The sequence below is a fragment of the Herpailurus yagouaroundi genome, unplaced genomic scaffold (assembly GCF_014898765.1).
Source record: "Herpailurus yagouaroundi ecotype Mexico unplaced genomic scaffold, PumYag 530, whole genome shotgun sequence".
NCBI classification, from domain to species: domain Eukaryota; kingdom Metazoa; phylum Chordata; class Mammalia; order Carnivora; family Felidae; genus Herpailurus; species Herpailurus yagouaroundi.
Genome location: NW_024412747.1, coordinates 4,447,361 through 4,460,370, shown reverse-complemented (window position 1 = coordinate 4,460,370; position 13,010 = coordinate 4,447,361). Strand labels below are relative to the sequence as shown.

General features: G+C 38.7%; 1 protein-coding gene across 7 annotated transcripts in view; it reads right to left on the bottom strand.

Annotated features, from left to right (window-relative positions):
- Positions 1 to 13,010, bottom strand: part of ARID4B (AT-rich interaction domain 4B) — a 156,671-nt gene that overhangs the window by 10,908 nt on the left and 132,753 nt on the right. For 6 of the 7 annotated variants that reach the window (XM_040465020.1, XM_040465024.1, XM_040465025.1 and 3 more), the window contains 3 exons: positions 6,861 to 8,075; positions 3,435 to 3,548; positions 965 to 1,180 (listed from right to left, as the gene is read on the bottom strand). In XM_040465020.1, coding sequence (XP_040320954.1) covers positions 965 to 1,180; positions 3,435 to 3,548; positions 6,861 to 8,075 — 1,545 coding nt within the window. Of the gene's footprint in view, positions 1 to 964; positions 1,181 to 2,611; positions 2,768 to 3,434; positions 3,549 to 6,860; positions 8,076 to 13,010 lie in introns of those variants that run through there. The other variant, XR_005787325.1, reaches the window with a different exon arrangement.

Here is a 13,010-nt window from a genome sequence, read left to right as displayed (position 1 = left end):
CCCCACGTTGGGCTCTGTGCTAACAGCTCAGAGTCTGGAGCCCACTTAGGAGTCTGTGTCTCCCTCTCTCTCTGCCCCTCCCCCGCTTGTACTCTGTCTCTCTCAAAAATAAATAAACACTAAATAAATAAATACACACACACACACATACATAAAATAATCTTTTTAAAAAAGGTATGCCTATATATGCCTGGTACATAATACATGCATGGTATGTGTTGAATGTATGCGTGTGTATAACCTAAACATGCATGCTAAAAATTCCTCATTCATATACAGTATCACCACAATGTATCACTAAAGCTTATACTTGGAAAGACACCAAAATGTTAAAAATTGAATATATTTTTGAATGTCAGGACTGTGGATACATTTTTCTCTTTTGGCCTCTTTTTGTTCTTTCTTTAGATTTTTATGAGTATGTGTAATGTGTGGTTGGTTTGTTTGTTTTTTTTTTTGAGTATATATAACTTTTAAGTTGTAGGAAAATTTTTAAAAGCTCTAAAGAGCAGTTTTCAATTTCCTAAGAACATCTCTGTGTGTGAGAAACGCTGGGATAATCTTTTTCGAAAAGTGTTTATTACGGAGATTTCTCATATAAACCAAAGTATAGAGAATATAGAATAATGGAGTCCCATATACCACCCACCACCCAGCTTCAGTGATTAGCAATTATGGCAAATCTTGTCTTATTTATACCCCATCTACTCCCACCCCCAAGACTAGGTTGTTTTAAAGCAAATTTCTAATATCATATCATAAATATCTACTCAATGTTGGTATCTGCCTGAATTGCCTTAAAATTTTTCTGTTAGCAATTTGTTTATTCAAATCAAGATCCAAATATGCTCTCGACACTACAACTGGTCATGATGTCTCAAGTTTGGTTACAGCCTCTTTTTCAGAGGGATTAGCCTCAAAATTACTAGGCTGAAGCTTCTTCCTCTTACTAGCTGTCACTTACACATCTGAAAACTCCATTTGTAAACTTTGGGTAGTCGATTACTGGGTTCCTTGAGATCAGGATCCTTGTCACCATTCTTTCCACATTTTCCCGGGGACTGTGTCCTGGCCGGAGATTTGGTACTGTGAGACTTCATTCCAGTAGAAACCGATTTGACTGACTGAGTCTTCGTTACACTTTCCCCAGCAGAAAGTTCTTCACTATCACTACTGTTTGCTGAAATAAAAGTAGAAAGAAAAGCGTGAGTAAAAAGTAACAAAAAATTTGTCACAGACTTTAGTGAAAAATTAATTTAAAAATTAACTGCACGAATTTATTACTCAAATAAATACCTTGCTTTATAGACCCTGCCTAGAAACCTGGAAAATTGTCATGTATAAATACAGTAGCATCTCAGTTTAGGAAAACAAAACCAAAACCAAAAAATGCTTCTTACCTGAATTGCCAATAATAATTTTTTTAAAAAAACATTCAAACTAATCTTCCGTTATACCTGGTAGACTATCAAATGTATCATAATTATAGATTTGAATGGCTTTTTATTCTATTAGATTACTATATACAAAATAGAATACAGCATCTTTTTAAGTGACTCATTGTAGCAACTTAATTTTCACATTTTGGGTCGTATACAGAACAGGTACATGTAACACTTTTTCTCCTTCTCTGGCCACAAGCAAACAATGAAAGATAATCATGAAATTCCTTAAAAAAACTTCTTTGGGAATGAACTCTAAACTTTGATGTGTACAATGATTTTTTTTTCCTTAAGTAACTCCTACGTCGTAGCTTGTGGACTAAAATAAACCATCAGTTATACTCTGGTAAATATATTCACTATGAAGATTTCACAAATCTGCAAAATAATTATGTTACAACTGCCTTTGCTGATTAAAGCCTCAGTACTGGAACAGAAAGGCTTAACCTTGACTGTTTAACCATGTGAATGAGTAGATGATGGGATTGATATTTCCATGGATTACCTTTCTGGATACAAAGTATTATCTTAGATTCCATGAGTTAGTTCAACTTTACTAAATTTTTCTCAGAGAATGGCTTCCTCATTCTGATTTATCAAGCCTTAAGCCCAATAATTAAAATGGGAGAATTAACTGTTACTGCTACAGAACAGTGTTTGAATACAATTAAATATACCCACTATACTGCTAAATTATAGGAATACATTAACTGACTCGTTGAAGAGGAGCTCTCCTAGGACCTGTCATTAAATGGTAAAGTCTTGAAGACAAAAACATCACTGTGTAGTAACACTTTAAATATCCTGTTGGTTATTCCAAATAATTGGTGATCAATTTGGCATGTATTTATTGATTCTTTATCTACTAACAGCTACCCCAAAAAAGGCAAAGTCGGGCTTTCAAAGCCTGACAAGTATTCTAGATAGGAAAGGTAGATAGCAACTCCTCCCACTGTGGTGTTTTGAGAATGAAGAAACTCCACCACTCCTTTACACACATCTCGAAAGGATCCCCCCCAACCCCCCCACTGCTGCTCTGGAAGCCCTGGCAACTGCTAGCTAAGCCACCCAAGGCTTGGCCCCGCTCTGATGCAGTGGTCTGCCTCAGCCTGGCTTTCACGGCCTTGCTGAGCACAGCCGCCCGGGGCCCCGAGGGACGCCATATTCACCGCCTGGAAGTCATATGGGCTCAGCAGAACCTCGGGGAGCTGGCCGCATAACCCTTTTCTGCACTGAAGTGCAGCCAAGCCGGCCGATAGCAAAGGTCAGGCAGTGGAGGTGGCAGGAGTCTCCTGGAAGAGCAGCAGGAGGTCAGTGTGGGGCACCTGAAAAAAAATTCTTTACATATTTTCTGCTTCTCACTTTGTCTACAAAAGAGAGATTAAATGTGCAGCTCTCAGGAGAAATACAGTATATAAATTCCTGCTGGTCAACAAACAGAGCCATTACTAAAGTTAAATCTTTAGTACTGCTTCTAGCTGCTCTTGGGACACAGAGTTTGGGGTACGAACGACAAAAGTAATAGACTGGACTTGTTGGAGGTACAGCTCTAAAGCTACCTTGATTGTTCTCTTCCAGTCTGATTTTGCCTTGAAGAATTACAAAGCAATCAATTTCACTGTAATAAAAATAATATATAATTGAAGCATTTTCAATTATATGTGACACATACAATGGCAATTGGAAAAACTGTGGGACATAAAACTAACAAAGATGTTGAGTTTACATTACACTGGCTATTATTTTCAAAAGGATTACCTGGTCATTCATCAGCAATCAATACCACTGCTGAATAACACCAGACTGCTTAATCCTAGAATTTACCTAGGATCAGAAGACTTCTGTGTGATTTTTTTGACGGTAGAGACAAAAATCAAAATATTTAACTATCCCATATCCTGAATACCCCTTTCTTAATGGGGGAGTGGGGGGGGAGGGGAAACATATCCGCCAGTATTTTTATACATAAATAATTAGAGGTTTCACACTTACTGCCTTTTCCCTTTTTTTTGTTGTTTACCACTGCTGCTTTATGGCTTCGCTTCTGCTTTTTTGATGAACTTCCTCCTCCCTGAGATTCTTTCCCTCTTTTCTGACCTGTACAGGCTACGATGGAAAAGAAATGATTAAGTAACACAAAATAAAATCAAGCTTTCCTAGGTATAAATTAATCTCACATTTTAGAAGCATAGAACAATTCTCAAAACTATGCATGTTCTTTATGAGCTTTACAAATCATAGAATTACTATAATTTTTAGAATAAATTTTCATTAATTGAATTATTACACATAATAAAAGAGTCTTAAAAAAGCAAGTAAAGTATGCACATCCTTCTTAGAAAAATCAGATACAAACTAAAAATAGTTCTCAATATAGAACTGGGAGTTTATGAGTCTAGTAACTCCAAAAACAGGTAAATGATGAAAATAAAAACTGAAATTTGCGAAAATTCAATAGAACCAAAATATTAAGATTTAATTACAGATGAAAACATTAATGATATAGCTTACAATGATATTAACAACTTTAAAATATCATCATATTAATGGGATAAATTTTAGAAGTAATTCACACTTAGCTGTTTTACCAATTTACTTATTTTAACAGTAACTTCACTGGCAGGGCACTGGTTAACACATATACCATTTATAAATCCAGCATAATAATCCTATGTAATGTTTCACCTTCTTGGTAGGAAATTATCCTGAAACTTCATAAATGTCTTCCTTTTCTTCAAGGACTAGCCTACATCCTACATCTTCACTAAGACTTTCCATGACCGGCCAGGCTTCATGGCTTGGCAACTACTCCAAACTATAGTTTCAGTACATTTTTCTCTATACTATTAACTTGGTCCACAGCATCTACTGTGTTTCTATGTATTTCTAATTATATATATATATCGTCTACCAGACTGTCTTTTCCGGAGATTAATAAAGTCCTGTTTCTATTCAGTACAATGAAATACTATACTGTATACTACTATAGTATTAAAATACTATAATGACATGATACAGATGTGATAAAAATTATGTCATGTTTGCTACAAAAAATATTTCTTAGTCCTGTTACCAACGATAATATCAGTCGAGTATATAAGACATGGCTTCCTTGGTCAAAAACGGAATAGGCCATGAACTGTTTTGTTTGCAACTTCTAGACTGTTTTTTAATTACATCTTAGCAATAACTTCTTCTAAAGCTATTTTAATATAACAACTTAAATAAAACACAAAGAAGGTGATGAAGATAATGACTATATTGAAGCACAGAATCTTAAAAATAATTGTCAAATTTCTCCCTAAAAGAGTTTTAATTCTGAAGCTTTCAGCTGCAAGAAATAAAGAGTAATGGAAGCCACTGGATATAAGTAAGTAAATGTGTAAGCCAACTGGAGGGAAATCCTAAATCTAAATTGTAAAATTTACATTTTTACTTCTGACACAATGTGAATTCTCTGGTATCAGTAGACAAATTTCTTAAAATAAGGCCATATGAAATAAATGCTTAAGAATTTCTTTCTTTTTAAAAAAAATTTTTTTTTAACGTTCATTCGTTTTTGAGAGACATAGAGACAGAGACAGAGCGAGCATGAGCGGGAGAGGAGCACAGAGAGAGGGAGACACAGAATCTGAAGCAGTCTCCAGGCTCTGAGCTGTCAGCACAGAGCCTGACATGGGGCTCGAACCCACGAACTGCGAGATCATGACCTGAGCCTAAGTCGGACGCTCAACCGACTGAGCCACCCAGGCGCCCCAAGAATTTCTAAAGAGAGATCAATTCTCTCTTTGCTCTGGTATAGCAGATGGTCTCTGTTACCCTAAATTTGGGAGTACTTCTTCTAAAGTTTCTTTTGGTTTTTTAATTTATTTTGAGAGAGAGAGAGAAAGAGAGAGAGAGAGAATATCCCATGGCTCACGAACCATGAGATCATGACCTGAGCCAAGACTAAGAGTTGGACGCTTAACCGACTGAGCCACCCAGGCGCCCCAGGAGTATTTCTTAAGTTGCATTCTTTTCAACCTAGTCAAGATTAAGATTCAAAAGGGCAATGCTAACCTGCTTGTATCAGAAGCTACTGTATCTCTTTTTTATGGCACACATACTGTAGCTGTATGCGTGAATGTGAAAAACCAAAGAAGATCCCAATTGAACTGCAATTATATCTTTTACTTAATATTTATTTTTTATTTTTTTTTTAAGTTTATTTATTTTTTTTGAGACAGAGAGAGACAGAGCATGAACGGGGGAGGGTCAGAGAGAGAGGGAGACACAGAATCAGAAGCAGGCTCCAGGCTCCGAGCCATCAGCCCAGAGCCCGACGCGGGGCTCGAACTCACGGACCGCGAGATCGTGACCTGAGCTGAAGTCGGACGCTTAACCGACTGAGCCACCCAGGTGCCCCAATATTTATTTTTTAAAAAGAAATGTTTTAAGTCAAGATTTGTGTGACAATGTTCCATCAATTGTATCTCACTAAAGCTGGAAAAAGAAAAAAAGGAAAAAAAAAATTGTGTGAGAAAATTAGGAATTAACTCACCTGATCTGTATCACATCTCTTTAAGCTTAGCTAAAAATCTCAAACTAGCATAATAAAAACCGGTATGTTACATAAAGTACACATCCTATCTTTACAGCGAAAAAGTAGGTTTCAAAGCCAACTGTCGGCGTATATTCTATTCATCTAAAGACACCTGAATGAAGTGGTCTGTAAGAAGAATGAAGACACAAGAATAGCTATGGCAAAATCAAAGGGCACCAATACTTTTCAAAGTACTAATATGGGTTTCCACTTTTAACAACTTCACGGAAAATCAAAAAAGTATTACTGGAGGGTAACATACACATTGCTCCTTCGATCTGGAAGCTATGCATCTAAGAAAGCATCAAATTCCTTTACAAACTCACACAAGTTAGTCAGGCTTGAAAATCAGTTTGACACGGTTGTCTGAGGAAAGCAGTGCCTGGACAGTTGGTTGCTCCAAACCCCTACATACAGTATTTGGTTAAGGGTGGAGGGGTCTGTCAACAAATCAAAATGTTTGTGAGAAAACGCACATCGGTTACAATTGCGAAAACAACGTTACAGATATATATTGAAGCTGCTCATGCCACATAGTCAACCAGCGTATAAGGAATCTTCAAAAAGGTGTGGATTTGGGCCTGGGTGCGTGCCCAGCACGTGCTCTGGTCCCCTGGGGATGTCACGGACAGCTCACGCACGGGACGGTAAGTCCCCCCCAAGCTTTTCAGCGCATTCGCTATCCATTACTCAAAGCACCCTTCCAATTTCCATTTTTACCGCGTTCACGCAAGGACTTCACTTCTGCACCTCATGCTCTAACGAGCGCTACCGTGAAGCCCTTGGAAACGTCAGAAGGTTCTACACTACGCCAATGGACACGGCTCGGCCCTCACCTCTGTCGGGGTGCTCTGGTTCCGGTTGATTGCTGCCGCTGGAGCTCACGCTGGCATCAAAGCCTGCCGGCGAGCTGGTCCCTTCCGACTGGAGGTCCTGCAGCTCCCCCGCGACACTGTCCACCTCAATTGTGCTATCGGTCTCACTCTTGATACTGCGAACCTCTTCTTGGTTCGGGGCCAGCGGCTCCGACACGGTCACCGAAGACTGCTGCCGACCGGCTTCCGTTACAGTGACCGAGGAAGGCGACTCGGGGGTGGTAGGGGGGGTGTTGAGCACGGAGTTGCTGCCGCTGCTGGGAAATTCCGCTTTTTTGTCAGTGACCTCCGCCGGCTTCTCCTCGGTGGGCTTACTGTCGGCGCCAGCCGGTGGCGGTGTTTCCAGCTCGGCGCTGGGGGGGCAGCCCTCCTCCTCGGCCACCGGCTGCAACGAGCCCTCTGCGGACGCCTCCTCGGGGGCGGGATGGGGCGGGGAGGCTGCCGCCTCAGTGTCCGAGTCTGAAAAGAGCTCCTTCAGAGTCTTCTTCGGCCACTGTCCCTGAATGCTCGACCACACGTCTTTCCGATCTTTAGCTCTGCTGTTCTGAAGTCTCTCATCAGAGTTATTTAAAAGTTTTATCCTTTTTTCTGCCACTTCTGAAAATCCTGAATAGAAACCGGTTGTCCGTAGAGATTTTCGCTTTTCCTCCAAACCGTTGTATTTCTTCGTTGGTGTCATCTTTGTTTTTGATTTTTCATCCTCCTCTTCATCCGAAGAGCTGTTGCTGCTGTTCTCTATGCAAAGTGATTCTTTGCTCTTGGCCTTCTCTTCCTTTTTGCCAGGCGATCCAGTTTTCAAACACTCCTCTGTAGTGCAATACCTTCTTTTACCACGTTTGACTTGAGGCTTTGAAGACTTCTCTGCGCTGTCCTTCTTACCGTCTTTTCTCTTTTTTGTGATTTCATCGTCTTCTTCATAATCCGTATCTTCAGATAATCCTTCCATATCTTTTCTTATTCTTTCTGGAGATTTTGACACCGCTTTGGAGATCACCGAATCTGCATGGACTTTGTTGTCTTCTAGCAAAGATGAACTGTTCTGTTCCTCTTTTGCAATAAGATCGTTTCTGGTATGGGTCAAATGATCGATCTTCGATTCCTCTTTGCCACTGTGGTCTCTGTCTTGAGCACCTGTCTCATCCTCCTGCTCACTGTCTTCAGCAGAACTTTCAGAAGCTAGAAAAGAAGAAACACCGGTGAGTATGATAAGGACACCAGCAGTGTCTTCCCTGTGCATGGCCCTCTCTCTATATATTAGCCCCTATGTTTACAGTCCTCTTAGATTGCTAGGTTTCATCGTTATTTTGCAGGTGATGAAACTAAGCTTTGGAGATTTAAGACACTCACACAACGATGGTAATTTTTTTAAGGTAGGCTTCATGCCCAGCGTGAGTTGGAACTCATGACCCTGAGATTAAGACGTTAGCTGAGATCAAGAGTCTGATGCTTAACTGACTGAGGCACCCAGGTGTCCCATGATGGTAATGTTGGGTACTGTGACCGTGGTTGTAGTTACACCACCATATATTTTTGCCAAAACACATTAAATGGTAAGCGTAAAAGTTGTGAATTTTATTGTTTGTAGGTTATACCTCAATAAAGCGGATTATGAAAAAGAAACTCCTCCAAATTTATGAGTAGAAAATAACTGCAGTCAGGATGTAATCCCGGGTTATTCTAACTTCAAAGTCTGTATATGAAATTGTAAGCTTCATTTTCAATGTAGCAATGATTAGGCAAAGATTTGTGAACAATGAATTTCCAAATTGTTTTTTGTCTTTTTTTTTTTTTTTTTTTTTTTTTTAAAGAGAGAGAGAGCATCAGCGGGGGAGAGGGGCAGAGGGAAAGAGAATCTCAAGCAGGCTCCACGCCCAGCACAGAGCCCAAGGCGGGGCTCGATCCTATGACCCTGAGATCGGGACCTAAGCCGAAATCAAGAGTTGAATGTTTGACTGAGCCACCCAGGTGCCCTGTTTTCTACAGTGTTTTGAAGAGTAGACCCAATTAACTTAAGTAACTGATACATTACATAAAAATATTTACAGAATTTATTTCTTGAAAGTACATTTTAGTAAATGGATTCAACTAAGTATAAAAAGTAATTGCTTTTATCATGATTTTAATAAAACATTTACTGAGAAACTGCTACATGCCAGATACTTTGGTACGCTTTGCATAGACTGTCTGACTCAGTCTCACAAAAACCCTATGAGGGGTATATTATTATTAACCCCATTTTATAGTTTAGAAGACTAGGATTTAGAGAGGTTAAACCACTCCAAAGAGCTAGTAAAAGTAGAGAAGAAACAGAAACCTAAGTCATTTGGCTCCTGAACTTATAATTGTGACTACAACACTACCTATGTTCTTTAGCTAAGTTTGCTACAAGTAAAAAAGAACAGATACAATTAAGGTAGTTAAAAACATTTAAACATTTCAATGTGTTTCTGTACAACTGAACTGTTTTAATTATCAAAGCACTGCATATATGACTAAAAACAAATGGAGACTCAATAGAAAACCAACAGCTCTTTTTCTTCCTTCCCAAGCCTCCAAAGTCTCAAAACCATGTTTTCTGATAGTATATAATTAAGAGATGTGCTCGCTTAGGAAGTTTAGCCTGTAATGAGCCATGGGTATTGTATTAATACTCCTATCTCCTGCCATACTTTCCATATATAGTTATCTTCAGTTAATTATTTAAAAAAAAATTTTTTTTAATGTTTTTATTTTTGAGACAGAGAGAGGCATGAGCAGGGGAGGGGCAGAGAGAGAGGGAGACACAGAATCCAAAGCAGGCTCCAGGCTCTGAGCTGTGAGCACAGAGCCTGACACGGGGCTCAAACTCACAGACTGTGAGATCATGACCTGAGCCAAATTAATTAAATATACATATATTTATATGTATATATATATACATATAATATATATACGTACATATAATTATATACACATAATATATATATTACATATATTATATAATATATAATATATATAACATATAATATATACATATGTATATATGTGTATGTATATGTATGTATAATATAAATAACATAATTAAATATACTGTTTATAATATACATAAATGTGGTTCACTACAGAAAGAAGCACCACACTTGACAAACTTCCTTCCTCATAGAGCCATTTCTCCAAGCTTCCAAAAGTCCTTCCTTTTGACGGTACATCTTCCTTTTCTAAGGCTTTTTCACATTTATTTCAGTTGCTCCATGCAGGCAAGCACTCCATCCAGCTCCCTTATTCACCAAATCTCTCTATCCTGAAGACCTACTTTCTACTCCATTTAGTTTGGTGGCTCTCTGGGTCTGCTCTAACAGCTATCATCTTAGTAATTCCCTTCATTACTTTCTTTTTTGCTTTTTTATATTTATTTATTTATTCTGAGAGAGAGGGAGAGAGCACGAGCATGCACGGGGGGGGGGAGAGAATGAATGAATGAATCCCAAGCAGGCTCTGCGCTGTCAGCACAGAGCCTGAAGCTGCGCTCTGTCCCACAAACCCTGAGATCATGACCTGAGCCGAAATCAAGAGACAGACACTTAACTGACTGAACCACCCAGGCCCCCCCACCTTCACTGCTTTCTCTTGACTGAGACCCACAGGTATGTGAATTGCCCATCTTCCTCCTTCTTGGTTTTTTCCCAGATTGTTTTGGAGCACATCATCTAGTACTTTCCTTAAAAAGGCACAAGGAGGTAAATATTCTTTGTCCTTACGTGTCCAAATACATCTTTACTCTCAAATTTCATCGTTTTATCGATAGTTTAACCAGGTACAGAATTCTAAGTTGAAAATTATTTTCCTTCAAAAATTTGAAGGTACTGCCCCTTGCCTTATAGTTTAAAAACACTACTTTCATTTATCTCCTCAACCATAGTGGTGGTTTTTTATTCCTGGTATTTTTAATTTCATAATAACGTACCGTGGCATGGTTCTTTATTCACGAATTTATCAGGTACCGGATAGGCTCGTTCAATTTAAAGATTCGTGTCTGTCAGTTCTGGAGATTTTTCTTCTTTTAGTTACCTGTTTATTCCTCTGTCCACCTGAGGACTATTCTAGGATGATCTTAGTGATTGGTATGTATATGGCAGACTGGGGAGGAGAACCCACCACCACATATACACCATTCTCTAAGACAGATAGAACTGCCACACTCTATATAATACAGCACGGAGTGATGAGGTACAAATCAAAAAATAAATAACATAGTCGTGAGACAGTTTATAAGAAAACTAGGGTTTCGCTTTTTCAAAATCCAACTGCTTTTTAGTTACTTATAACCAGGCATGCTGTTCCCATGGCTTCTTGATTCCTCAGGCGGATTCTAGCAGTAATGCTGGTGTCACTCTCCCCAGCATGAAAAACAAAGATATACACACGTGAGTATACTCAAACCACAGTGGTGTGCGCGGTTACCTGTTCATTTCTTCCCCTCTGATTTCACTATTTACTATTCAGTATCACTCATCTTACATTTCTATCACTGCTTTCTTACATTTTCTCAAAGTTTTCCTCGACTCCAAACTGTGTTTGACTGAATTTTAATTTCAATGTCTAATTCTAGGTGTTTCTTGTTCTCTGTTACTTTATCACTGTATCCTCTTCTTGTTTTACAGATGCTTACGGGTTTTCTGAGATTAATAATAACCGGAGAGAACTAATATGCTTCTTACCTTCATTATCTCTCTCCTCAAGGGTCACTCCTTCCGTCTTAGTTTCCACATTTTATGTGGGAGCTCTCCTTGACTGTTCACACTGAAGGATGACCTACTAAAACCTGACTGTATTGGTAGGGCTTATTAATGGATAAGCTTTCCATTAGGTGATTCAGCAGGAATCTAGTTTACTTGAGGGGATCTCTGGTGCCTAAACGTGAAATATTATTCTCTAGAGATATTCAATCACTCCACAGAATTCCAACAATCACCCACCCTCTTGTTCTGTTCCCAGCTCATCTCATGCCAGGGAAGAGACTCCTAGCTATCTGTGTTCTACACTCATGGGTGGCCTCAATTTTTCTTTATATATGCATGTACATATACATATGCATTCATAGCAGCAATCATTTTTAAGCTGGAAATAACCTGAATGTCTTAAATTTGATCTATGGCCAAATCAAAAATAAAATTTACCACAGAAAAGAGAAAATATGAAGAAGAGAATATGTGAAATGTTACAAATATGGCACTTGTGATGGTCATTGTTGAATTATGTACAATAGGAAAAATAATGAAAATAATCTAAATACTTTTTTTCATCAAGAATTAAATAAATAGCGATACAGCCATTCAGTTGTATGAATGTGCTGATATGAAAAGATTTATCAGTTCTACTATGCCAAGCCCCCCCGAAAAGGTGGGGTTTTGTAGTGTTAATGATCCCATTTATAAAAATATCATATCTGTGCATATGTATATATATTTGTTTGGGATATGTATTAATGTGTTAATATGGAACATATTAATATATATTAATAATTATATATTACAACACACATATATCATACACGTGGCATGTTAACACAATTTCTGAAATAATATGCTAACAAAAATAGGGACAAAAGGAGAACAATAGAATGCGTAAGCCAAAAAGCAGATGGATGAGAGTAAACAGACCCAAGCCAGCAGTGAATAGAGCTGAGAAAAAAACCCAATTCTCCATAGACTCTTCAATAAAAATTGGCTGTATCAGGTGACTGTGAAAATGAAAAGTAGAGGAGGCAGCTTAACATAAGGAGCATCGGGTGAACATTATTCGAAAAGCATCTAGATCCCTAGGTCCTCACCCCTGCCATGGGTTGTCAGGTGGCCACTCTTCTGGAGGCTTATTTTCTGAAGATGGTGAAGACAGGATTTCTGGCCTAGGCAATGCTAAGAACTATTGAAGGCGCAGGTACAGATGTGATGCTGAACTCAGTGGGATCAGTGAACTACAACTGCTAAGAATTTCCCCTCCTTCCTTCCCTAATCCTCAACTGGATCCTAAACACTAGAAGACATTCTCTTACCTTCCAGTCAGGGCTGGAAGACTCTTTTCTCTGGGATGCAACTGGACTAAGAAAAAGACCTAAAGACCTGACAGTAGTCC